The sequence below is a fragment of the Scardinius erythrophthalmus genome, assembly GCF_964197995.2.
Source record: "Scardinius erythrophthalmus genome assembly, chromosome: 3".
In the NCBI taxonomy this organism is placed as follows: Eukaryota; Metazoa; Chordata; class Actinopteri; order Cypriniformes; family Leuciscidae; genus Scardinius; species Scardinius erythrophthalmus.
The window spans coordinates 45,499,877-45,527,653 of NC_138223.1; the positions used below are offsets into that span (position 1 = coordinate 45,499,877).

At 38.4% G+C, this 27,777-nt stretch overlaps 1 protein-coding gene across 2 annotated transcripts; it reads left to right on the forward strand.

Annotated features, from left to right (window-relative positions):
- Window positions 1-2,569: 2,569 nt before the first annotated feature.
- Window positions 2,570-27,777, forward strand: LOC308688863 (uncharacterized protein). Of its 2 annotated transcripts, none has more exons than XM_081362304.1 (5): window positions 2,570-2,860; window positions 7,384-7,454; window positions 26,302-26,350; window positions 26,467-26,544; window positions 27,243-27,777. In XM_081362304.1, exons 2-5 carry the CDS (start codon window positions 7,400-7,402, stop codon window positions 27,319-27,321), a joined length of 261 nt encoding a protein of 86 aa, XP_081218430.1. In that variant the 5' UTR covers window positions 2,570-2,860; window positions 7,384-7,399; the 3' UTR covers window positions 27,322-27,777. The 2 variants fall into 2 exon arrangements, with proteins under 2 accessions (XP_081218430.1, XP_081218429.1); XM_081362303.1 differs by lacking the exons at window positions 2,570-2,860; window positions 7,384-7,454 and adding exons at window positions 25,475-25,598; window positions 26,630-26,737.

Here is a 27,777-nt window from a genome sequence, read left to right on the forward strand (position 1 = left end):
TTATTTTTGGAATTGATTGATCATAGTGTGTTGTCTTATGTGATGTTAGAGTAGAAATGTGCTGGCTCCTTTAAGAGCAGAGACTGGATGACATCATCAGTGTTAGACCAGCTTCAGTCTGCCACATGGAAGATTGTTTACCTTGTGTTAACTATCAGGCACAGACATGTTATCTATGCTGCTATGTTTACTTATTGTTAATCACTCTTTGATATAATTGGAAGTGAGCAGTGTTGGGGAAGTTACTTTTAAAAAGTAGTGTTTGCTCGTTACTCGTTAATTTTTAAAAAAAGTAATCCGTTACTTTACTTAGTTACCCCATTTGGAAAGTAACTTTTTACGTTACTCGTTACTATTACATTACTTTTATGTTGCTTGACTTTGGGCAGAACCCAATATCTGTTCCTAAATATGTAGACATAAAGTTATACAATGGAGGACATAACAGGTAATTATTTTGTGCTCTTTATTATAAAAAATAGTATCAATTTCGAAAGAAAAAAAAAGAAAAAAAGTCCTTCTCATTGGCGCTGCTGTGTGCGGCAACTTTTATTCTCAGCCGGCTCTGCATCATGGGGTAGAGTGCGACACTCCGCGAATGAGCAGCGCGCCCGCACCACTTCTCTCCGCTCCGCTCCCCCTATCCACCGAACTTTAAATTTCGCCAACAGCCAATAAAGCTTCCCTGCTCTCTAACACCGGTGCAAATCACGTCTTGATAGCATAGCACAAAATGATATAGAAGACATAAGCTTAGTTTTCAGACATACGGCTCACTCTAAGGGAGTAGGAGAAAAAAAAAGAGATTTTGAGAGAAAAAAATATATTTTGTTTAAAAGTACACATATTCAAGCTTTCTATATATTTCTCAGGTCTGTGAGACAAGTATAGCTTATCTGAGTTTCGGTTCATTTACAGTATGGAGACGAGCTCCAGTTCACGCGCTGGTGCCGTCATGATTATTTTGCATGCCATATTTACTTATTTATTAAATTCAGGCAATTAATTGGTTGGTAAAACATTGATTAAAATTAAGATACAATTAATACACAACTAAATTTGTTTTAAAGAAAGTCTTTCTACAAAAACAAACTTAATAAAGTGGTCTAAATTAGGGCTGGGCGATTTAAATCGCGATATTGTTATGCGCATCTCGTCAGTAAAGCCGGTTCCTTGATTAGTAGTAAATCGCCATCACCTGCTTTCAGATGAAGCGGCATTTAGGGCTGAGGAAATAATTAAGTGATTAATTTAGTGATGATTGAGCATTATTGAAGACACCTGATGATAACAAGCAGAATCACTGAAGGAGAAAATCACAAATTGTAAGTTACCATTAAGGTGATGGGTGTTTGCTTTAGTTGGGCTCTAGACCATTATATGTTTACTTTAATATTTACTGTTGTTCGTCTGCTGTTATTGCTTTATAACAGTTAACTGAACAAAGTAAAATGTTATCTTATAGTGTTGGCTACATTTTGACATAATCATGCTGTGATCTGAAAAAGGAAACATGTTGAGATAGTTAGGATTAACTTGTTAGCAGCAGTTTTGTGATTCTTCAGCCTATGACTATCAGTACTTTACTTATAATTCAAATTTAATAAATATTATTCTGATCAAAAAGACATTCAGACATTTTCATTTAAAACACAGACATCAATAATCAGCCTGTGAATCTCAACAATGGTGACAATAATAAAGCATGTTGCAGTGGCTGCCACCAATCACAACTCATTAATGGCTCCCATCATGCATTGCGGTATGAATAAATTATGATCTGAATTGTCTATGTAATTTACTTTTCCTCATTGAATATTCTGCTCCTCACCATTGTTGAGATGCATAGACTGAATCTTGACATCTGTGTGTGCCTAAAAGAATGTTTTTTTTTTTGTAAACATCTTTTAAGAAATCCTTTAAATTACATCAACTTCTGGCCATTTATTCAGATTCACAGTTATGCTGTAACCAACAACATAAATCGAAGTCAGAAAGAAGGATTTTAATGAGTTCAGTAATCAAGTTCAAACGATGATTGTCATAATATAACCAACACCATCAGATCACTTTTTATTCTTTGTTCAACTGGCAGTTTTAACAGAGTTACAACAGCCAAACAAAATTTTAAATACACATAAAAGGGTCAGAGCCCAACTTAAGCAACTACCCATCACAATAATGGTAACTTACAATTTGCGATTTTCTCCTTCAGCGATTCTACTTGTTAACATCAGGTGTCTTCAATAATGCTCAATCATCACTAAATTAATCACTTAGTTATCTCATTAACTTAAACACTCTTGAGTGTGGACTCATACACTCCCAGGAGTGTTAATTTAACACTGGATGTTTCGCTGTGTACAAAGAGCCGTAGTTAACTGACAAGCTGAGCCATATCGCATTAAATATCGCTGGCGATACGTCCGCGATATTGATGTGATTTGGCTCAGCTTGTCAGTTAACTACGGCTCTTTGTAGTAAATGCCGCTCCATCTGAAAGCAGGTGATGGTGATTTACTACTAATCAAGGAACCGGCTTTACTGATGAGATGCGCATAACAATATCGCGATTTAAATCGCCCAGCCCTAATTTCTATCATTGTAACTCTTATCCTCTCCTTTTGGCCTCTATGAGTAAAAGTACAGAAAGAATTGGTGCAATTTTTATATTTGAAGGCAGTATAGGTAATTTTCTGAATATGAATTTCTTTGCTCTTCTAAGTTGAGACTCATTTGCATAGAAACAGGAAGTGTTATTATAACCATTGGCAGTTCAGCTTAACACGTCGGTTCAGTCTTCAAACTCGCACTTGCTCTCTGAGTACCAGTGAAGAAAGCTGCTGCCAGCAAGAACAAGGTACGGGAGTTTTATGTGTTATTTGATAAAGAGTTTGTAAAATGTAGGGGTGTGAAATGGAAGATATTGATATTAAATTTTGAATATGTTTTTGGGTGGGTCGCTTGTAATTGAACATTGAGTAGGTAATACAGGACCTTAGTGAACACCCATTTGACATCTTTACTGTTTGTCATGACAAACCAAAAACTACAGAGCCCCTAAAGGAACCTTTGCAAAAATAAAAAAATATACAGACTTTCGTATGCTCACAAGAAACTTTTCACGTGCGCACAGTTTTTTACTGTACAATACGGGTGCACTAATATGCATTAATTCATACTTAACTAATGCACAGATAATCATGTGTTAATGTATGACTCATGAAGAACTAAACCATTAATTAATGATTACTGCATCAGCAACTAATAAAGATTCTATATATTAAGTAATATATGAATTGTTATTAATTAAATGTGTCATAATGTATTAATTTCTTAATAACATATTTTAACTAATAGTGTAAATGAATGCATTAATTACCAGAATAATTAACAAATAATTAATAATTTGCAAATGTATCATTATGTTATGACTTTACTTGTTGAGGCACATGACTATAAACTAATTGTTAAGTAATATGTCATTTATGGGTTTTGACAGTTTGCAAATGCAGTGAATGTAATGTCAGAGAATGTGTTTGAAGGATGGGTGAGTTGAGCTGCACACAAATATCAGCACATCAGAATCTGAACTCCTGACCGCTGTTACACCGTGTTTACACTGAAAATTTGGAAAAACAAAATTTGGCTTTCATTAGGGCTGTATAAAGGCTATCCATCTGTTATTTATTAGTTTGTCATTTTTTGAAGTGTGAGCCCCCCTTTATATCCAAAGTCCTTTATGTCTATGGCTCTGCTAACAATAAGCGCTGTTAGAATTTAATTAGGAAAATAAGCATTTCTCCGTAAGGATGCGTGAAATTTGACAAAGTGGTAAAATAAAGAGGGTTATGATCTTGTGAAATATGAAATTTTAGTACATCTTACTCTCCCAATAATTGTCATTAGGGACAATGTAAATATACTGCCCAAACAAAATCCAAATTTGATCATTTTTTACAACATTTAAACTTGGCACATGACAATGCACTGAACCTAATTCACGGCACGGTTTCTCAGCCGCCACAGAGTTAAATTTGTTAAAGTGGACATAAGGCCTTGAATTATCACGTACTGCACTAACAAAAGCCACATTTTGAGCACACTGTTAGACCTTACCGGGTTTTTTTACAGTGAAATACTGGCAACACTGTTGCCAGTAATATACTGTTAATTTTACAGTTCTTTACTGTAATCTACAGTTTGTTTCTGTAAAAATGCACTAAATTAAAATTCAAGTTAACTGATTACATTTGCAGAAACCGACTGCCTTAAATTGACCTTATAATGCATTAATAACGTGTGCAAAGTATTACTGTGAACTTATTTCATTTGAAACCACAACAAAACTTTTGTAAATAAAGAGATTTCCACTGGACCAGCAACTACACAGTCACCGTCTGTTAAATAAAGCAACATGCAGCAAATCATCAATGTTTGTAGCTCTTCTCCTGGACTGAAGCACAGGCTCTACTCTTCTGCACAACGGTGACCCACAAAATTAATTTTACAGTAAACTACTGGCAACAGTGTTGCCAGTATATACCTGTTTTATAATTTATAGTTTATTACTGTTAAAATACATTTTGTGGGTGTGACTTTTTATCTTACACTGTTAACCCTTTCAACCCCTCAGGGAAATCCACACTACAAAGAGTAAAAGTAACATTGAGACAGTGTTGCAGTGAGATAATTAAGGGAATGTGTAAGTGATTGTTGAGCATTAGTGATGAACACCTGCTGTTAGAACAGAAAATAGAGAAACACAAGACCTACAACTGACTTCCAGCCATTACACATTATTACACTTATTATTAACCAGTATGACTTTATTTCTGTCATACATCTACAGAAGTTGTTATTAAGATGTTTAATTGAAAATGTTTGGTTTGAAGATACCATTATAGAGATCAGTGCTTGCTTTAGTTGGGATGCTGATGCTATGACATTGTCCTTTACTGCTTGAGCTGTGCTTTTGCAAATCACGCTTGTGCACACACGCAGTTTATGATTGAATGCAGTTATTATGTAAATCATCATAGTGCCTGTTCATTCACTAAGGGATTCATTCTCACTCATTCAGAGTTTAATTCTCAATAAAATCTATTACATTACCACCACTGTGAAACCACAGCAATAAATTGCAATGACTAATTTTTTTTAACACATCATGCATAACCAAAGAAACAGAGCTACCCTGTCAATTAGAAACGCAGAGATATCACAATTTAGCACATGAATCTCAACAATGGTGGCAATATATATATTTTTTATTCATGCAGCAGTGCATGCTGGGAGTTTTATATTATCCTGGAACCCAGCATGCATTGCGACATGAAACTTTTGATTGTCACCATTGTTGATGTCTGTGTGTGTCCAGGATAAGCAGGAGTTAAACATGTTGTAATGCACTATATGATTACGATATTCTTCAGAAGACCTTATTACAGAATTATTGATTTTATGTTGTAGATTTACATATTTATGCTAAATATGAAATACCCATAAATTCAAAGAACAAATGCAGGAAAGATCAGAGAACCAGACATGTCCAGGATGATTGTGACATTATCACAAAAGCCAAAAACACCTGATCATCTTCCTCTTTGCTCTTTCTTGCCATAACAAATGTGTTTTATAAACTCACTCTTACAGCAGCCAGAGAGAGATGAATGGTAAGAAGTCAAGGGACAAGAGACCAACTAAAACAAATACTGATCTCCATCATGGTGACAACAAACTTTATTATTAACTATATCTCTGTTAATTCTCAACAAGAACTTTTGTACATGTATGAAAGAAATAATTGTAAACTAGTTTCACACTCGGTGTTCCTGGAAGTCAATTGTAGTTTTTGTGTTTCTCTTTTTTCTGTTCTTGTTTCTCTGTCCTTCAGTGATTCTGCTTATCAGGTGTTCATCAGTGTCTCAATTCACTCACTTCTTTTCATTCACTCTGTCAAGTGGACTATATTAGTGAACTAATGTAGGGAATAGTGAATGATGGTATAGGGTGTGATTGGGAAAACAGCCTCTGAGTGTCGATTTTGAGCACTGTTCATTTGCAGTATATTCCTGTAGGCTATTTTTGTTTTATACGGTATATTACTGTTTTAATGGAAAATGGTATAATATTGTCAGAATTTGGCCTTTTTTTACAGTAAGGGTTAAGAGTGCACCTTTTTCATGGACCCTTGAACTTGGCAAAAAGGAAAATGCACACAGTCGTAATGCGCCATCAGCTCATTTCACGGCACGGCTTCTCGTCCGCCACAGAGAACGCTTTAAAGAGACATAAGGCTGTTAGAGATATACTGCCCTAATGAAAGTCAAATTTAGAGTAAATAGGTTTTTATTAATTCATGCGCATCCACACTCTCATTTTCTTCATAGTAAAACGGCAGTGGCGCACAAAGCAAATATGTTAAAGACAGTAAACATAAAACAGAACTTGTAATGCATGAGCACGAAAAAAAACAAAAACATCAAACAACAAACAAAAAATCATGTGCGCACACAATAGTTTCTCGTGCACACGCAAAAGTCTGTATATGTTTATTTGCAAAGGTCCCTTTAGGGCTCCGTACAGACTGTCAAATCAGTAAAATGATGTGATACAATAATATTTTTCCCTTATAAATTCCATGTTGAAAAGAATTATCCAGAACATAACTGATCATGTGATGGTCAGATCAGATTTACAGTAGAAAGTTTAGGAGTAATTTTTAGGATCATGTTCATTTACTCTGAGTGGTTTGAGAAGAGGTTTGTAACTGGCATCTGTGTGCAAATGATGATGCTGCCACTTTAGGGTCAGGATACACTATTTGCATGCAAACATGTAGAGATTCAATATTATGATGAATATAATTTGGTGGCAGGTCAGCTGGACATAGTAAGAAACTGAAAAGCTTCTGTGTTGACTTTTATCATTAGAAAGCTAAAGACACAATAATCTGATGTTACTATGAGAAAAGACAAATGGAGGACAATGTGAAGTCCAGAGGAAAAGGCTTAAGCATGCATGAGACGCACTCTTAACATGCGATCAATGTTCACTGTAACCACAGTCTAGCAGTTTAACTTGTTCAAACCACTCTTTATCTCCTCAGGCGTTTGTGTGTTAGTGAGTCAGCAAAACAGTTTCTGAGCAGCATTTGGGCATTAAAGAATTATTCCTTTCTACTAACCAAAGACAATAACAAACCTTTTTAGCAGCTTTATTGCTATTATTTAATCCAGCAAGAGTCACAGGATTAAATATTGTCTGATCGCTTTTGTGTTTTTATGTTTTCTGACACATATGGTCTAATATGTTATAATGTTATACTAGACTATCAGTGATTGTTACATACACTGCATTAACTGTAATGTTCTCTGTTAGGTTTTTGATTGTTATAATGGCGATGAAGTTCAGAATGAGTTTTCCTCTCATCTTTCTGCTCATGACTTCTGGTGAGTCACTTATTTAAAGGGTGCTATAAGCTATGCTTTTTGTGTTTTCAAATCATGCATTAACTTAATAAAGTAGATGTTTAATTAAGTATCCACGGTCCACCAGTCAGAAACAGTTTCAGTCTGTCAGTTATTTTGCATGTTACTAAATGGCTGAAATCGTTTAAAGCACCGTTAAATGGTTGATGTGTTTGTTTTTCACAGTTCTGTGTCAGCGTGATCATTTCTGCTTTCTACAACAGCAACACCCTCAGTGTGTGTGTGTGAGTGTGAGTGAGTGAGTGTGTGTGTGTGTGGTGTGTGTGTGTGTGTGTGTGTGTGTGTGTGTGTGTGTGTGTGTGTGTGTGTGTGTGAATGTGTGAGTGTGTGTGAATGAGTGTGTGTGTGTGTGTGTGTGTGTGTGTGTGTGTGTGTGTGTGTGTGTGTGTGTGTGAGAGAGAGAGAGAGAGAGAGTGTGTGTGTGTGTGTGTGTGTGTGTGTGTGTGTGTGTGTGTGTGTGTGTGTGTGTGTGTGTGTGTGTGTGTGTCATCTCTTCAGCAGCAAATTGTTCATATCATTGCTTCATTTACAAATAACTCAAGCTTTGCTACTTATCTTTTATTTTGTGTTGCAGGAGTTTTTAGAGAAGACTGGAGTGTGATTTATGAAACTAAATCAATATATGCTCTCAAAGGATCCTCAGTAAACATGTCATGCACATATATATACCCTCAGAACCATAAACTCACAGATACATTTTGGATCAAGAAACTAGATGTAGAGATCAAAAATTTAAAAGAATATCCAGAGTTTAAAGACAGGGTTGAATACATTGAAGACAGACAAAAGAAAACTGCCGTCCTCAGACTGCACAACGTCACTGAAAACGATGAGAGAGAGTATTGTTTCAAATTCATAACTGATAAAAACAAATGGATTGGTCAACCAGGAATTCAACTTCATGTTTCTGGTAAAGCACCTTTGGCCTTCATTTCCATTATTTATTTAACAAAAAGTTTTTAGTTTCAGGACATGATGAGAAAGATGTGTTTCCTCCAGGCCTTCAGGTTCAGGCTCCACAGCTGGTGCTGGAGAAAGAAACGCTCAATCTGACATGTAGAACCACCAGCAATCACTCACATGAAGTTGACCCTACACTCAACGCAAAACGTAGGCAAAATAGTCTCAATCGTTTGTGCTCCGTTTGTGCCATAAATTTTATGTTTTTGCTGCTTCGGTTTTCTTAGATATTATATAAATATATTTATTGGTCATTCTGAGGTCACTCAGCTGATCATCTTCTATCATCTAACGTGATTCTCTATCTGTCTTAACTTATTTTATGCTGATGTTGTGAACACTGCTACACTTTCACAGACTCTTCTCTCTCATAATATGTAAACATTAACAGTTTCATATTTCAAATAAATATGGAATCATCACAGAAAATACTCCCAGCACACAAATCCACCGGGTTGAAATGTTCATATTACATACCCATAATCTTAATATTGAATGTCGTTTCTTCAATGATAACTTATCATAATTACATAATTAATTAATGATAATTCTTTATTTGGTTTTTCGTTTTGGTTTTGTAAAGAAATAATTTGATTTTCTACTTAAAAAGAAATAAAAAGAAATAAGAAACGATTTGATTTATTTATTTTTTTATGAAAATGAAGTTACTTTTTTTTTATGTGTAAAAACAGAGATTATGCTTTAATATTTGTTTTGCATGAAGTGGGCGGCCCTGAAACGCCCTTCAACTCCAATCCTGTCTTGCCTGTCCCATCCTGCAGAATAAGAGTTCATCTGATTAGTTTCAATAACGTTTCTTCACACTGTTTGGCTGTTGCATTTTTTTTTTTTTTTTTGTCAATAGACATCTCGTACAGAGCACAACAACAAACTTCTCTTGTCTGTGGAGGCGCAAGCGACCCCATCCATTGTTTCCTGATAATATCAGGAAGAACTTGAAATACTCTGTTATTTTTTGTTCATAGCCTACAGATAAAAGTTACGCCCGTTTCACACATACTCCGTTTGCAGTGCGTATGCGGTGCAGGAGCATCAAGCGCTATAGTGCTACGCTGCGTTTGCAGTGTATACTTCACACATGGATGTGAAATAAACTGAAATCTCAAACTGTATACTGGCTCACTTCCAATTATATCAAAATGAGTGATTAACAATAAGTAAACATAGCAGCATAGATAACATGTCTGTGCCTGATAGTTAACACAAGGTAAACAATCTTCCATGCGGCAGACTGAAGCTGGTCTAACACTGATGATGTCATCCAGTCTCTGCTCTTAAAGGAGCCAGCACATTTCTACTCTAACATCACATAAGACAACACACTATGATCAATCAATTCCAAAAATAAATACAAAACCTGTCCTACTTGAAAGAAAACAAGTTGACAAAAAGATTAAACCCAGACAGCAACATAGTGTTGGCCCAGATCCGGCCCACATATGGTAAGTGTGAATTCCAGATGTGGTTCCAGATGTGGGCTGGATCTGGGCCAACTGTTGCTGACTGGAAATCTAATATTTGGTTATAATATAGCATAACCAGTGATTTACTGTAAAAACAATTTTTAAATGGCCGACCATTTTTGACACGGGAACAAAAAAGGTGTGACGGGGTTTTCAACACAGCAGAAGAGTTAAAGACTTTAATAGAATAAATGATGCCAACATTCCCTTTCTTTTACATTAGATGTCTGCAGAATCTGGTATATCATTGGTTTGTGTGCCATTACTGCAACTGTGGCTTTATTTGGCTTCTTCCTCCTCCTTATCATTGCATGCAGAAGGTCAGTGAGCACTATATACTGTATATCATTCATATTCTGACTTTTTATTCTTTTATGGACCCAGTCCGTCCCAGCTAACAGACTTTTGTTATAAGAAAGTTCTCCCAATATTCAGTGTTGGTTCTGGGAACGTGAAAAATGTCCAGTTTTCTTGATGTTAGAGGAACGTGTTTTAAAAGATAATGTTCCTCAAATGTTCTTTCAACTTAATTTTGATTTAAAATTCAACATTATAGGAACGTTGATTTCTAACATTCCAAGAACATAAACATTTCCAGTTTCCTTAATGTTACTAGAATGTTATTTAAATGTAGTGTGATGTTGTTCATTGATTTGAGTAACTTTATTCATATTTGGGTATAAAGTGTTTTAATTCTACAATATATGGTGTAAAATATATGGTGCACACACGTCTGAGTGCTGCCCTCTTCAGGTTGAACGGTGGCTACTGCAGTTGAATTTTCCTATTGGATGTTTGCGGTACTGCGTGATGTAAGCGGTGGGTAAGCAGGTTCCAGCTCACCATGCCTTTGGTACGAGCTCACCACGCCCTTGGCAGTATAAAAACTAGAGGTGGGCATAGATTAATTTTTTTAATCTAGATTAATCTAGATTAATTTTGAAATTAATCTAGATTAATCTAGATTAAAATGGCTCATTTGAATTCTGCCGAAGGCATTCAGAATATGTGTGCTACCCAAATAATGACTATAAAAGTAAGTCTTTGAGAACGGGTTTCTCAAGCCAGGTGGCGCATTAGACCAGGGGCTCATCTCCTGTTTCCAAAATGCATCACAAACTGCTTGAGAAAGCTGTTCTACTCATAGACTGTAAAAGGTTACTACTGTACTGTTACCGTCCGTAGGCAACATTAGGTAGGCCTATGTTATTATCAACTACTATAGGCTATCGATTAGGGATGGGCGATATGGCCTTAAATCCATATTGTGATATACTTTGCAGCCTCTTGCGATAACGATATATATTATAATAAAACCATTTCAGAACAGGTTACACAGACCCTGCTAAACAACTGCTAAATGTTTTTTTGTTTTTTTTGTTTTTTTTAAGGGTGTATGTAGTTTTGAGAACATATATTGTGCAAAACTGTAAGTATACAACATCATTTTGCAGATAAATAAAATTTAAGTACACTAGCTGCAGAGACTTAAGAAGGTCTAATGTTTATTATGGCTTGGAGCTTATGAAACCCCAAATTTAAAATTAGAATATTGTCTAACTGATGTCTTTTCAGTTAAAAAGAAACACAACAACGATTCTTAAAATCGGGTGCAGACAGAGATTATGTGCTACACCACTAAGATATATTGGGAATAATACGCGCGAGCTGGTATTCAGTGATATGTTTCGTTTTGAATTTGAAGTGGTAGAACGGATTAGTCGTGTGTTAACTTACCGAACTGTTACCCCACACACTCTGTCTATATAGTTTGCTGCTGCTCGTCGGACGGCTTAAATCCGAACCAAGTCCAAATAATGGATGTTGCACCGATCTTTTTCACCAGCTTTCACTTTCAGATGTGTTTACTTAAGACGACGACGAATATGATGCGTTGCAGCCGGGTTTACCTCGCGGCCACGGGTAGATTGCGTCATCATAGCTTGTGTAGTATAGAGCCCGCTCCCAACCCAACTTGGAGAATAGATTAACGGCGGTATTTTTTTTATCGCGCGATAAGAGTCTCGCGTTAACGCAGCACGTTAACGCCGATAACGGCCCACCACTAATAAAAACCCTCTTGTTTCGTCAAAACCACTGTAGCGAGTCAGGAGTTGGAATTGCGAGTATTGAAAACGATCAGGATAGAGTATTTTAGCATCTATTTAGCATAGCATTTATATAGTTATTTAGATTATTTTGCGTAGCCTAGGTAGATAATTAGCATAGTTGTTAGTGTAGTATTGTTAGAAGCATAGTTAGTTAGTAGCATAGTATTGCATCAGTTAGGATAGCTTCAAGGTAGCGTAGATTTATCTGTATTTAGTACAGTGGTCAGGATGGTAACGCAATAAATGGGCTTCTCCACACAGCTCGCGCTGAAATGCGACGCAGTGCCAAACGCTGCTCCTTCTGCATGGACTCCACCACCGCAGCGGCGTCTTGATGTGAGTGATCATATATATTTTAATCACAATTTATGGTTAGGCTAAAGTTAATCCACTGGGGTCGACAAACGCACCGGCGCATTTTGCTGGATCTTTTCACATAGCGGCAAAATATGAATATGCCTACAGAGAGCGCGTGCTATTGACATCAACTCGATAAAACTCATCAGATGCATGTACTTTACGTCGGATGCCGATCGCGATGCGGGAGTTAAGACCGCAGTTTGAGCATATCGAATTGATATGGCTCTGGCCCTGTCTCCACAAACAATTCACCCTCCTCCACTTCAGGTGAAGGCGGGGGAGAAAAGTCCTCGACTTCAAATGACAGCTCTGTTGCAAAGCTACTTGCGTCACTCCAGTCACTCTCCATTTTCACGAGTTCACACTTACATATAATTTGAAGCGGTAAAGTTTAATGCGTATTTGGCATGCTGACCGGAGGGAGGGCTCCGAGCTTGGAATTCGGCCCAGAGTACTCCCCCCGTATGTAAGTGTTTAGGACTAGAAGCGTGCAGAAGGGGTGGTGGAGGGATGCTGCAAAAACTGTCAATGGAGTATATATACACCTCTTACCATTGATTGCTGAGTGCTCCCCACGTGTGTTAATTATCTGAACGTGCTCCTCCCGAACCTTGTTAATAAAACATCATTTCACGAGTTCACACTTACATATAATTTGAAGGGGTAAAGTTTAATGCGTATTTGGCGTGCTGTCCGGAGGGAGGGCTCCGAGCTCGGAATTCTGCCCGAACCCAGAGTACTCCCCCCAAAGGCTAAAGAGCAGAGGACAGCCGCCGGACTAAAGACCCCCCAAATGAGTGCCGAGTTTGGCGGGCTGGCATCTCAAGAAGTGGCCTGGATGCTTGACCGGGGCCCGTAATGCCCGTAATGGTGCCCGGGGCCCATAAGGCCCGTAATGGTGGCTCACTGCCTGGACTGACGGCCCCTGTTGGTCTGCGAACGAGGAGCGGTTGTAGTTTACAGTGACCGATCGGGAGGATTTGCACTTTTCCGCTAAGCCCAAATGCTCGCTGGACAGAGAGGAAACAGAAAGGAGGAAAAAATGAGTGCTTGCCCGAGAGATTTTCTCACACTGCATCCGCTGTGAGACCAAATGCTCGCTGGATGAAAGAGAAAACGTAAGTGCTCTACCGGGAAAGTTCTCTCTCCATCCACTGGGAGACCAATGCTCGCTGGACGGAAAGAGGAAGCGGAAAAAAATGAGCACTTGCCCGGGAGATTTTCTCACACTGCATCGCTGGATGAAAGAGAAAACGTAAGTGCTCTATTGGGAAAGTTCTCACTCCGTCCGCTGTCAGACCAATGCTCGCTGGACGGAAAGGAAACAGGAAAATGAGTGCTTGCCCAGGAGATTTTCTCACACTGCATCGCTGGATGAAAGAGAAAACGTAAGTGCTCTACTGGGAAAGTTCTCACTCCGTCCGCTGTGAGACCAATGCTCGCTGGACAGAAAGAGGAGACAGGAAAGAGGAGTAAGAGGAGATTGAGTGCTCTTTAATTATGAATAGAGAAGTACTTCAGAAGAGACATCACTGCTGCGGCAGTAGAAAAAATTAGCTGGAGAAACAGAGCTCCTGTGGGAGCAGGGGAGACATCACTGTTGTGACAGTGGAGAAGATTAGTCAGAGTAAAAGAGCTGCAGTGGGAGCATAGGAGACATCACTGCTGTGGCAGTGGAGAAGATTAGCCGGAGTAAAAGAACTGCAGTGGGAGCATAGGAGACATCACTGCTGTGGCAGTGGAGAAGATTAGCCGGAGTAAAAGAGCTGCAGTGGGAGCAGAGGAGACATCACTGCTGTGGCAGTGGAGAAGATTAGCCGGAGTAAAAGAGCTGCAGTGGGAGCAGAGGAGACATCACTGCTGTGGCAGTGGAGAAGATTAGCCGGAGTAAAAGAGCTGCAGTGGGAGCAGAGGAGACATCACTGCTGTGGCAGTGGAGAAGATTAGCCGGAGTAAAAGAGCTGCAGTGGGAGCAGAGGAGACATCACTGCTGTGGCAGTGGAGAAGATTAGCCGGAGTAAAAGAGCTGCAGTGGGAGCAGAGGAGACATCACTGCTGTGGCAGTGGAGAAGATTAGCCGGAGTAAAAGAGCTGCAGTGGGAGCAGAGGAGACATCACTGCTGTGGCAGTGGAGAAGATTAGCCGGAGTAAAAGAACTGCAGTGGGAGCATAGGAGACATCACTGCTGTGGCAGTGGAGAAGATTAGCCGGAGTAAAAGAGCTGCAGTGGGAGCAGAGGAGACATCACTGCTGTGGCAGTGGAGAAGATTAGCCGGAGTAAAAGAGCTGCAGTGGGAGCAGAGGAGACATCACTGCTGTGGCAGTGGAGAAGATTAGCCGGAGTAAAAGAGCTGCAGTGGGAGCAGATGAGACATCACTGCTGCGACAGTGGAGACATTAGCCAGAGAAACAGAGCTCTAGTGGGAGCAGAGGAGACATTATTGTTACAATATTAGAGAAAACTTAGCCAGAGAAATTGAGCTCCTCCAGGACCAAAGGAGACATCACTGCTGCAGCAGTGGATAAACTTACCTGGAGAAACTGAGCTCCTGCAGTGTGTGGCTGAACAAACGGAGGAGGAGAGTGGGGCTTAGCGGGCCGATGCTCGTCTTCTTGTGCTTTAGATCAAAGACGCGAGGAAAAGGAGGAGAAATGAAATCCTTCCCAGATAGCAACATTGTTTCGGCCCGGATCCGGCCCACATCTGGCACTTGTGGAATACGGATCTGGCCCACATGCAGCGTGGAATGACGGCCCTTGGGTGGCCCACTCCTGTTTGCCAGATCTGGGCCACAAGCAGGCCATAGCAATGCCACATGTCAGCCAAGAGCAAATAAATAAACCAGAACTGGACCTTACCTGAGCCACAAAGTCTGTGTATATTAAATATAGAGTAATTTCAGCCTTAATAAGCCTGTTAACAAGCAGAATCACTGAAGGAAAGAAGAGAATAGAAAAAGAGACGAGCAGAAACACAAGAACTACAACTGACTTCAGCCACAGCCTCAGATGAAATCAACTGAAGAGAAAATAAGACATTAAATCTGTGAAGATCTCAGCAGAGGAGGATTAAACAACTCCACAAACAGCATTACCAGCTTCACTTATTACTAACCAGACTGACTTTATTTCTGTCAGACGTCTACAGAAGGTTTTATTGATAATTAACAGAGGTTTAACTCTAATGTGTTTCATTTAAAGTCACCATAAGAGTGATTAGTGTTTCCATTAGTTGGGCTCTTAACTCTGACTATATATTATGTCTTTTTTGGCCGCTCTGACAGTGTGTTTGTCAAACACATTTGCAGCAGCAAAGAAAGCTAAAGTGAAATGAGATCAGGTGATGATGGTTACCTGTTGATGGTTTTATAATCATAATGAAACCTGTTTCACTGATGTCTTTGGAATCTAACAATTGTGTTGATCCATTAATATTTTCAAGCCCTGTGTTACTGCAACATGAGATAAGGCAATATTATAACAATAAGTTCAAAGACTTTATCAAACATGAGCACAAAAAAGTCAGTTTATGATGAGACACACAGACATCAACAATCAGCGTATGAATCTCAACAATGGTGACAATCAAAAGTACTTTGCTGCAATGCATGCTGGGTACCAGCATATTACAAAACTCCCAGCATGCATTGCAACATGAATAAATTATGCAGCTAAATTGTTCTATAATTTTGTTTGATTCTAAATATTTGCTTTTATTTTTTGCTGTTGGTTTTGTTGTGAATTAGTAGCTTTTCAGTAATGTTCTGAATTTATCTGTTTATCTAAATATTTGTGATTGTCACCATTGTTGAGATTCATACGCTGATTGTTGATATCTGTGTCAACAAAAGCTATTTTTTTTTTTATCTCATGTTTGATAAAAGCTTTAAACTAACTGTTATAATATTGGTGGATCTCATGCTGCAGTAACACAGGGTTTGTGATGTGAAAGTATTAATGGATCAACACAATTGTTAGATTACAAAGACATCAGTGAAACAGGTTATTTCATGATGATTATAAAATCATCAACAGGTAACCATCATCACCTGATCTCATTTCGCTTTAGCTTTCTTTGCTGCTGCAAATGTGTTTGACCAGCACACTGTCACAGCGGCCAAAAAAGACTAGGAGTTTAGATATCCTAAGAGTTAAGAGCCCAACTAATGGAAACACTATTCACTATTATGGTGACTTCAAATGAAACACATTATAGTTAAACCTCTGTTAATTCTCAATAAGAACTTCTGTAGACGTCTGACAGAAATAAAGTCAGTCTGGTTAGTAATAAGTGAAGCTGATAATGCTGTTTGTGGAGTTGTTTAATCCTCCTCTGCTGAGATCTTCACAGATTTAATGTCTTCTTTTCTCTTCAGTTGATTTCATCTTAGACTGTTGCTGAAGTCAGTTGTAGTTCTTGTGTTTCTGCTCGTCTCTTTTTCTGTTCTCTTCTTTCCTTCAGTGTTTCTGCTTGTTAACAGGCTTATTAAGGCTGAGATGACTCTATATTTAATATACACAGACTTTATGGCTCAGATAAGGACCAGTTGTGGTTTATTTCTTTGCTCTTGGCTGACATGTGGCATTGCTATGGCCTGCTTGTGGCCCAGATCTGGCAAACAGGAGTGGGCCACCCAAGGGCCATCATTCCACGCTGCATGTGGGCCAGATCCGCATTCCACAAGTGCCAGATATGGGCCGGATCCGGGCCGAAACAATGTTGCTATCTGGGTTGCAGGATTATGCACATTGAAGTTTAAGTGACCAAGCAAAGATAACAGTTTGCGTTTAGAACAATTGTGATTGTCTGAAGTTCATTTAGTTAAGTACAAAAGAGACGGTTTATGGTAAAAGACGAAGCTTGCATAAATGTATAGGCATCTTGTATTTATTTAACTGTGTTTCAGTTAAGGATTACTAAACTCTTGGCATGAAACACACTGCTTGTATACACTTTTTTTTTTTTTTTATATATATAGATTTTACGCGATTTTGAATATAAATTGCAGGACAGTGTTAACGATAGGTTCTTAATGATTCTGTGAGTAATCTGCACGTAACGTGCGACCTACTGTTTATGTATGACGGTAAATCATTTGTACAGAAACAATTTAAAATGTGCATTCCCCCGATCAAAAATTGTATACAGATGGCATGACTGGCTCGTGACTCAAACAACTGAAGCAATGCCAAGCTCAACCAAGACAGACTCGAGAAGGGCGAGCTGAGCACTCACTGAGTTGACCCGGCAAACGTTGAATATGGACTGTCCGTGACTGAATCTGCGGCGCGGCGCGGATCGCGGATGTTTCGCCCGCGGTTATGATCCCGTTTGTTAAGCCTGACGCCCGCGATATTGGTCAGACGATTGCGGCAGAGGTTCCTCAAAGACGAGAGATTATTCATCGGACGGGAATTGCTCGATTCGGACCTGTTAGGACGATACTGTCGGGCTACATGCTGCAAAAACTGTCAATGGAATGAGGTGAGACTGCTGAGTATATATACACCTCTTACCATTGATTGCTGAGTGCTCTCCACTTGTGTTAAAGGAGTCATAACCTGCAATTTTCACTTTTCCACGAGAATCAATGTATGTTATGATTGCCTAACGATTATACACTGGCTGGGAAGCCGATATTTAAAAGTGAAGCGTTTGTTTACCTCAGGGTAAATAAACCAGCGCGCGTGCACGCACACTCAAATACGAGATTTTGATTTCAGCCCCGTCTTGACGTCATGACGGGGCAGGATATACCATATATGGACACTAGAGTGCGGATCGGGCCGAATTTTTCTGTCCGAGCCCGGCCCGCGTCCGACAGAGCAGTATCCGAACCCTACCCGAGCCCGACAGGCATAAAGATATTTATGTCCGAGCCCGACCCGAGACCGACAGTTAAAATCCCATTTTTTTCTCATACTAATGACACATGTACGTTTGTTTGTGTGGAAAGCCGCTTTTATTAAGCAACTGTAGGCATTCGGAAATGTCAACAGGATGAGTGCATCAGCGCGCACGGAGAAACAAGCGCATGCTCGTGTTTGGTTGTCACGGCTACATAAACAAATTTGAAATTTGCGCACACAGGAAGACAGATGTTATGGTAAAATTTTACATGCATTTTAATCACAAAAACGAACGTTTGCATCAAATGAAAGCATCAGGCACATTGGCTACCTACATAATAAGCTGTTTTAAATTTAATATGTTCAATGCCTTATCGCGCTGATGTGACCGAGCCCGACCCGAACCCGAACATAATTTCTAAATATCTGTCCGAACCCGGCCCGGCCCGTCGGGTCCCGTCGGGCGCTGGTCGGGTATCCATCCTCTAATGGACACCACAAACCTATGCCGCGGGAAGCCCGCCCCTCTCCCCCTCATATTCAGTTCAGTCGAGAAAGATGGAGAAACGAGTACACACCTGAGTTGCTCTGTGGTTGACTGCCACAAACAACATGTAAATGTGTTTTCTCTACCAAAAATGGACCAAACTATCAGGGACCAGTGGATGAAATTCATTTTTAATGACGCTGTCCCAACAACCCTTTCAACTGGCTTATCGTTAGGAGTCTGCGCTAAACAGTTCACACAGGAATCATACACAAATGTGGGGCAATATCAGGCGAAGTTGGCCTCAAAGCTCTGTTAGGAAAAAGGTGCAATTCCAACCATCAGAGACTTGCCTGAAATTTAAACGGTAAGACTGAGTTTTTATTGCTCTACTGTGTGTAACAAACAGCAGCTATGCTAATGCGGCTATTTTATGCTAGCGGGAGTATTAGCTTCGAGGTAAACATGGGGAATGCCTGCTAACGTTACTTTGCAAACAACAAATGACTGAGATCATCATGAATTTGGCTATTGTATATTGATTGCCTAACACTTATATATGAGGCGCCGTCTAGATTGTGTGTGTGTGCTCGCGTCTCATATGAGTATGTGCGTGGAGAGTTCATATACATGTATGTGTGACTACTTAGTATGTATGCAAGCGTGTTTCATATATGTGTGCGTGAATGAAGTTTGATTTAAGCCCTAAACGGCGTCTCATACTTATACACTGGCCGGGAAGCCGGTCGCGGCCAGGTCGGGTTTATTCATAACTTGCGCCATGATGTCATTTTGGAATGATATGCTAAAGCGTTACCTGCGGTGTCAACCCCCCTCCTTCCTGCCACCAATCAACGCGCCCCTCATTTGCATTATTAAAATGACCGTCCACGACAGCCAAAATATCGCATCAGATCTCGCGAGACAATAATGCCTTCAGAAATAAGGGTCTGAGGAGCTCTGTGTTTATTTTTTTTTCCACTTTTCTTTTTTAGAAGGGCCTGAAAGACTATAATACAGCAGTATGTATCCAAGGTAATACTAGGTTATGACTCCTTTAATTATCTGAACTTGCTCCTCCCGAACCTTGTTAATAAAACATCATTTAGAGCAGGGGTGCCCAACCCTGCTCCTGCTGATCGATTGTCCTGCACAGTTCATCTCCAACCCTAATCAAACACACCTGCCTTTAATTTTCAAGCGATCCTGAAGACGTTAATTGGTTGCTTCAGGTGTGTTTGATTAGGGTTGGAGATAAACTGTGCAGGACAGTCGATCGGCAGGAGCAGGGTTGGGCACCCCTGATTTAGAGTCTGACAGCAGCTGTCATTTAATCCGTCACTGTGGGTGTCAGGTGCACGCTCCCCCGCTCAGCCCCGCCCTCAGTTCGTCCCCTCTATCTCCACTGGGCTCTGCCCACTTTTCCAGCATTTTTCAAATATTGCCAGTGGGTGGAGTCAGGCTATGACCAGGGGTTTAGTTACCCTTTAAAGTCTTCTTACTCAGTGGTTCCCAAACCTGTCCTGAAGGCACCCCAACACTGCACGTTTTCTTTGTCTCCCTAATCAAACACACCTGATTCAACTCATCAGCTCATTAACCCCCTGAGGTCGACGGTATCGCCGGCGATACCAGCTCGCTTTTTTTTTATCAGTGTAAAAGAAACTCATGAATACTCTGTTGACTTTGATTTCCATAGGAGTTCCATACATCAATCGATTCTGTTAAATGTGTATTATTTTTGTGTATACTCACAATAAAAACATAGTGTTGTGCTTTTCGACAAATAAAGAAAAATTAACACGAAGCGAGTTCTGCCTTCTCTCTGTCCGTGTAGTCCATTCTGAAACGCGTCCGAAAATGAACCATAACTCAGTGAATACTTCTCACACATACATAGTCTTTATGAAGCTTGAAATCTCTTCTTTTAAATGAAGTAATTTATATAAAAAACAAATATTCTCATCTTGTGAAATCTGTATTAAAAGAGAGCGATTCCAGTCGACCTAATTAGAGCTAATTCAAATATAATGTGACTCCGCCCACGGAGAGCTGCGCTATTCAAACGCAAATGGCTGAGGTAATCCGCGCAATCCTGTGAACGCCCCCATCAGCTCGAGAAAACCAAAACACAAGTTTATTCAGAACATTACTTGCTTACACCGTCTTGCAGCGCTGTGAGGAATAATGAGGAATACGAGGAATACGAGCTGAGGAATACTAGTAAGTTTTTCCTTCTCGGGTTTCTGTTTATTGACGAATGAATGGCATGCGCTCTGTTTTTTCTCCATTATGGACGCGAGCTCTAAAAAAAAAAACACTAAAAGACTTTCAAACTTTCACAGAGACCTCAAAACAGAAAGTACAAATCCTTTCTTTAAAACGAATTTCGTTTTGTATCAATTGTATCTTAATTTTAATATTTTTTTTCATTAACAACTTTCCTGGATTTAAAGTAAATAAGCCTATCGTCAACGAATGATGATGTTTTAGCAAACTGTATTGCTATACTGAGATGAGTAAAAATCGACTGAAATATGTTGAAATAAAATGTTGGCTATTTGTATAAGCAACGTAAACTGCAAATTAACATTTATATGCCCTAATATTTCATGAAAACAACTTTACAGTCAGGCGAAATATGAAAGACAACATTTTGTTTAGTAGATTTGGGTACAGTTTTTACTGTAGAATATACTGCCTCGTCAAATAAGCTTTTGTTTAGCAATTTCTATATATAAAATAGCCTAATATTTTTGTCAAAAATAAAGTCATCAACTAAGATGTTAGCTGTTCCAATGTTGGCTACACTCTTAGAAAGAATGTGTCAAAAATGACACAACCTGTGTTAAATTTTAACACATCTGTGGGTGAGCTCCAGGACTACTAGATTTGTGTTAATTTCAACTCATTCACTGTGTTAATGAGTTTAACACACTAAATGTGTCAGAAAGGTTAACATAAAAGATGTGTAAACATGTGTAAAATATGTGTAAAAGATGTGTAAACATGTGTAACATTACCACATTATGTGCTATCCTTGGCTACACACACTGTGTTAAGAAAGGTATCTAAAATCCTAAATCCTAAACAAAATAAGCATTTGACAAAATAAAGTCTGTGGTTGATTATCTTATTTATTATGACTGACATATCAACAATTAAATTCAATCCAGAATAGAACAATACAATTTAAAGCAGTCAAAAAGGAAATGTCCAACATAGGATAAAACAGTTATTTTCTCAATCTCATTAGGTAACATGACACACTTCCCCACCTTCAAAATAATTTCACTTATTTCCAAAACATTTTTGGCTTGATGTACATTGGTGGCCAAGTTTAGAAAATATTAAGCATTTTAATGTTTTTGAAAGAAATCTCTTATGCTCACCAAATATTTTATTTGATACAAAAGTACAGTAAAAACAGTAAATATTGTGAAATATTATTACAATGTAAAACAGCTGTTTTCTATTTGAATATATTTAAAAAATATTTTATTCATGTGATCAAAGCTGAATTTTCAGCATCATTACTCCAAGTTTTCAGTGTCACATGATCCTTCAGAAATCACTCTTATACGATGATTTGATGCTCAAGAAACAGTTCTCATTATTAGTATCAATGTCTGGACCACCCAAGAGGACGTTTGACTGACATGTAACGCAACCAATCACAGTTCGTTTTGTTCTGCGTCATGTTTAGGGGCGTGATAATATATGATGTTGATGTCCCTACAATAACAGACTGGCTGCATCTAATAAATTATTCATTCAAGAACGTTAAACAATGGAGCCGCGAACTTCAAGTACTTTTGAAAATCCAGTGTTTAGTTGATCCTGGTAAGCGCTCATTGTCACAGTTGTAAGCACAATAGCATTCTTCTTCCACGAGGGGTTTTGGTGTCACGGCATTTGTTTCCAGGCGAACCGATAAAGAACACGACACTCACATCTCCCGAACATCCTGTAGAATTCAACCAATCAGATCGCGACTTTGAAACTCCTGAAGTGTTTCCAGAAAAGTGTGACATATGCATCAGTCCCCTGTTTCCTGGATGCAAACGTGTCCACCAACACAAATGTGCTCAGTTCTTCTTCAGAGAAGATCGCAGTTCCAACACTATATAAAAATATAATAGGGAGAGAGAGAGAGGAGAAAATTACACAAGCATCAAATTGTTTTTAATCTCCATCATACTATAATTCAGAATATATATATTTGTAAGTAACACCCTTTTGTCAGCACATTCAAACATTTCAGTTGAACTGTAAACTAAATTATGCCAGATTAAATTTTAATACTTACATTTCCTTAATTCTCTCCAAAAATGCTGAGATTCGTAGGCTTAACTGCAATCAGGGATTTAGGCTAGCCAATTTCAACTTGTTTGCAGTGAAGGGACAGCTGTTTGAGACAAATACACAGTAAGATACATGATGCAAGAAATCCCCATGTGATGATCTTTTTCTTTCCCTCAGTAGTTAACCTACCTGTGCGCTGATAGGCTATGCTTATTAGGCACCTTCCTGGTCAGGTCGTACTCCTTGGCCTAATAATAGATCAAAAGAATGCAAAAATAAAAACTTAAGCTGTTTAGAATGCTTGATTTGATATGAATGAATGATTTAGTGAATTTTACTGCAATGCTTACCTGAATAAATTAAATCTGGTGAGACTGAACACGGTGGTCGGTGGAAAATGGTCCATCTTCTGATTGGTTCATTTGCTGTGTAATAAATAATAGACATAATGCAAAGGTCACTTATTTTATATAAAGTTAGCACATGTAACGTTATTGTATGCTAACAGTTAACGTTACCCAGCCTGCACATCACTCAAGAGCACTTATGACATATTGCTAATCATTTCAGCAAACTTTCAAATCCACTACTACGATTACATTTTATACGTAACGTTAATCAAATTAATAAAGAGTAGACGATTTTTAAAACACCCTTACAAATAACATTTTGTGTATTGTAAATCGAGTAGCACTGTAAGTTACAATCTAGGTGCGGTCACGTTTAGCTACCATTGCTTGGCGAAATTTTGCATGTAAAATCCATTAATAAAGGTCTCTTCATTATCTGGAATTTCGTGTGAAAGTGGAAAAAAATTATGCCGATTTTGAATCGGGGTTTCCACGCAAATTCGCAGCATTGGTCAACATAAAGCTACTTGGTTTAGCCGTTCTTCACCTAACTTTAACTGCTAACGTTACACTATTGACAAAAGTCGAGTTTTTTGCCCGCAAAATCTCGTCGTAACCTAGCTTTTAAGCCAGTATTAAAATAACAGTAGCAGGAAATATTGTTTTTGAAAATGAACATGAGTAAAAAAAATAATTCAAGTACAGCTTACCTCATGACTTTGAGCATCACCGGCGTGATTCGGCGCGAATCATCTCCTCCCTGGTAAAGAGGTGGTTTTCACGAACAGTTTTGACGCGAGGGGTAGTCGATAACGAAGTGATAAGGTACATGTTTTATTTTCAACAATATAGTAAAAACAAAATAGTTGCTGTCGTTAACAGACTTTTATCTACTAACGTTAACGTTACTGAACTGCAACTGACTGGAACTGGATTATGTTCACTCAAAAGTCACCTTATTGGTTGGTTCAGTTTGACTAGCTAATTTAAATAACGGTCGCGTTATAAAAATTAACACATTAAAATGTGTAAGCACATCAGTCTACTCATAATGTGTTAAATGCTTTGAGTAAATACCCAAGTTGTGTAAACTTTAAACTACACATGGATATGTGTAAAATAGATTATTTTTTTATACACAGTTTTAGTTAATATTGACACAAAATGTGTAAATTAGAGTGTTACACATAATTTGTGTAATTTTTCTACACATTCCTTCTAAGAGTGTATATTCAAAGTAATGAATACATAGATAAAATGTAGGCCTATAATCTTTCTCTTTTTTTACAAAGAAAGAGTACACTTGAAATATTGTTGAAATTGTAATTATTGTTGTAATTGTAACCTTTTTAATAAAATAGCACAACATATGTACAAGATAGATGTAAGCAAAATCTTAAATGGTCAATATAAGTCTTCTTCTAAATATCTTTTGTCCAAGCATTGTGGCTCAGCCAGTTTCACACCTGTGTGAATGGCTCATCATTATACAGAGTCATTATGCAGAGTGGGTGGTAATTCAGGTGAAAACCACTCCTCGTTCACGCCCCCTCGCATATTGGCTTTCCAAGCAAAACCTGTTTTACATCAATTTAAATCAATGTATGGTTTTATTTGAACGATAAAGCAATACTATTTTCACATAATTTTGAAGAAAAAACTATAGCCAAAACATCCATTGGTCAAAAGTCTTATTGACACATATTTACTATGTGTTTTGTGGCCTTATTTCAGAAATTTTAGTTTTTAGTTTTTTCAATATCCACGCATAAACATTATTCTCTCAAAAATTAAAACATGTACATACACGTGGCTCACATATTATGGTAGCCCTGTTTGTGCTTTATAGAGTGAATTTACACCTTTGCCATTAATATGTTTATAAGCAACTGAAAAAAGCACAAATGTAAGAGCATGTCAGAACATCTCAAGGGCCCAGAAAACCGCTCAGACTCCAGAGGGTTAACCCATGTGATAATGAGCTGATGAGTTGAATCAGGTGTGTTTGATTAGGGAGACAAAGAAAACGTGCAGTGTTGGGGGTACTTCAGGACAGGTTTGGGAAACACTGTGGATCTCATGCTTCAGTAACACAGGGTTAGTGATATGAATATATTAATGGTACAACACAGTTATTTGATTCAAATGACATCAGTGCATATAAGTTTATTTCATGATGATTATAAAACCATCAACAGGTAACCATCATCACCTGATCTTGTTTCACTTTAGTTTTCTTTGCTGCTGCAAATGTGTTTGACAAACACGCTGTCATAGCGGCCAAATTAGACAATAGATATAATAAGAGTTAAGAGCCCAACTAATGGAAACACTAATCACTGTTATGGTGACTTCTTCAGATAAAAAATATTAGAGTTAAACCTTTGTTAATTCTCAATAAAAACGTTTGTAGACGTCTGACAGAAATAAAGTCAGTCTGGTTAGTAATAAGTGAAGCTGGTAATGCTGTTTGTGGAGTTGTTTAATCCTCCTCTGCTGAGATCTTCACAGATTTAATGTCTTCTTTTCTCTTCAGTTGATTTCATCTAAGACTGTGTCTGAAGTCAGTTGTAGTTCTTGTGTTTCTGCTCATCTCTCATATTTAATATACACAGGTTTTGTGGCTCAGATAATGTCCAGTTCTGGTTTATTTCTTTTGCTTTTGGCTGATATGTGGCCAGAGGTGGAAAGTCCAGGTTCAGAAAGTAAAAGTCCTCCTCAGTATTTTGTTCCAATCACCTGGATTTGCTAATTCAGCAGGAGAGAGAACTAATTAGTGAAATCAGATGACTGAGTTTATGGGGGGAATAAACATATGGCAAGACTTTTACTTTCTGACCGCTTGACTATACACTTTTGGGCATAATATGTCACCTTTAATAGTTTTCTCTCTGTTTTCAGGAGGAAGAAGAGGAGAGAAGGAGGAACTGAAGATGAGAATCAAAAGCAGGCGAGTCGGCACACACACCTCCATCTACAACTGCAATACAGTGTGATTGTATTGTTGCATTGAACTATGAATACAACAGTGTGAAGCAATATAAGTGTATAAATCTTTCTCTATAGGCGGCTGACGCGAGTGATGATACATACACAGCTCTGGATCCAGCGTCCAGAACATCTGACGTTTACAGCACAGTCACAGTCAGTAAATGTCTTTTACACACTTTTACACTCAGATTCAGCAGATCCACACATAAACAGGCTGTTGATGATCTGTCTCTCACAGTCTGTTCAGTCCAGAGCTCCTGATGACTCCTACACGGCTCTTGAGCTTCAGTCCAGATCTTCTGAATATGAGACTCTAGCAGTGACTTCAGCAGATCCACATTAAACTGTATTACTGCTAATATACATCTGATGCTCCTCACAAACTGATAATCCATCATTATGAGCTCATAAACATCATTACTTTATCAATAACATTCTGGTTTCTTAAACTGTGTATTTTGTCATTGAGCTTATAAGAGTTTGCAGAATAGTTTTTTTGTATTAGTCTTGCAAATCTAAGTTTTAGCCTTTATTTCACATTTTATGTTTGCGCTGCATATGCAAATGCATTTGAGGATAAAACGTGCAATTTAAATATTTAAAGTAACATTGCATTAATATAGTCGATACTTCATGAACCACCTTCTACTGTATGAGCCTGTGACGTGCACAAAGAGAGGAGTAAACACTGTTCAAAACTGCTTTCCATGTCTCCTCATTAATGTCATTACTAATGTATTGACCAGATGATGCATAGATTGTGTTACGTACTACAGTGTATTTTTGAACATCTTGTGTGTCAAGCCACTAGGTGGCAGTAATGTGGTTTCTCTGCCTTCTTCTTTGTGCAGGTTAAGCCAGGTGAGGATGCTCACCGCTGATAAATGCTCGGTTGGGCTTGGTCTTCAAGGAAAATTAGATCTCCACTGAAGGAAAGGCTTGTTTTCTGCTGGTTTGCTTTGTTTGTTGTTGATGTTCATTGCTGCTGCTGTTCGGTTCTGGATCATTACAAATCTTATTTTACTTATCCTGTCAGTTGCTAACCTGCTGTGATTTATTACAAAACTTACCCATATTATTTATTTTTGTTGTTAAATGCTCGTTTAAATAATGTTACGTTGATGTAGACACTTTTTTTATTTGGTGAACCCAACTGTTAAACTGTTGATCTGAAACTGTTTCTCTAGTAAATATTGTAGCCTATATAGACCAAACATGGAAGTTCTGGGGAGTGGGTGCTATTTTTATTTTTGTAATAGTATGCTTTTCTTCTGTTCAAAGGAGAGAGGGAGTCAGGGAACTATTTTTTTTTTGGGTTTTTCCCACTCCTGAAGTCATTTAACACTTCCTATACTTGTCTTACACCAATAAACCTTGTTGTACCAC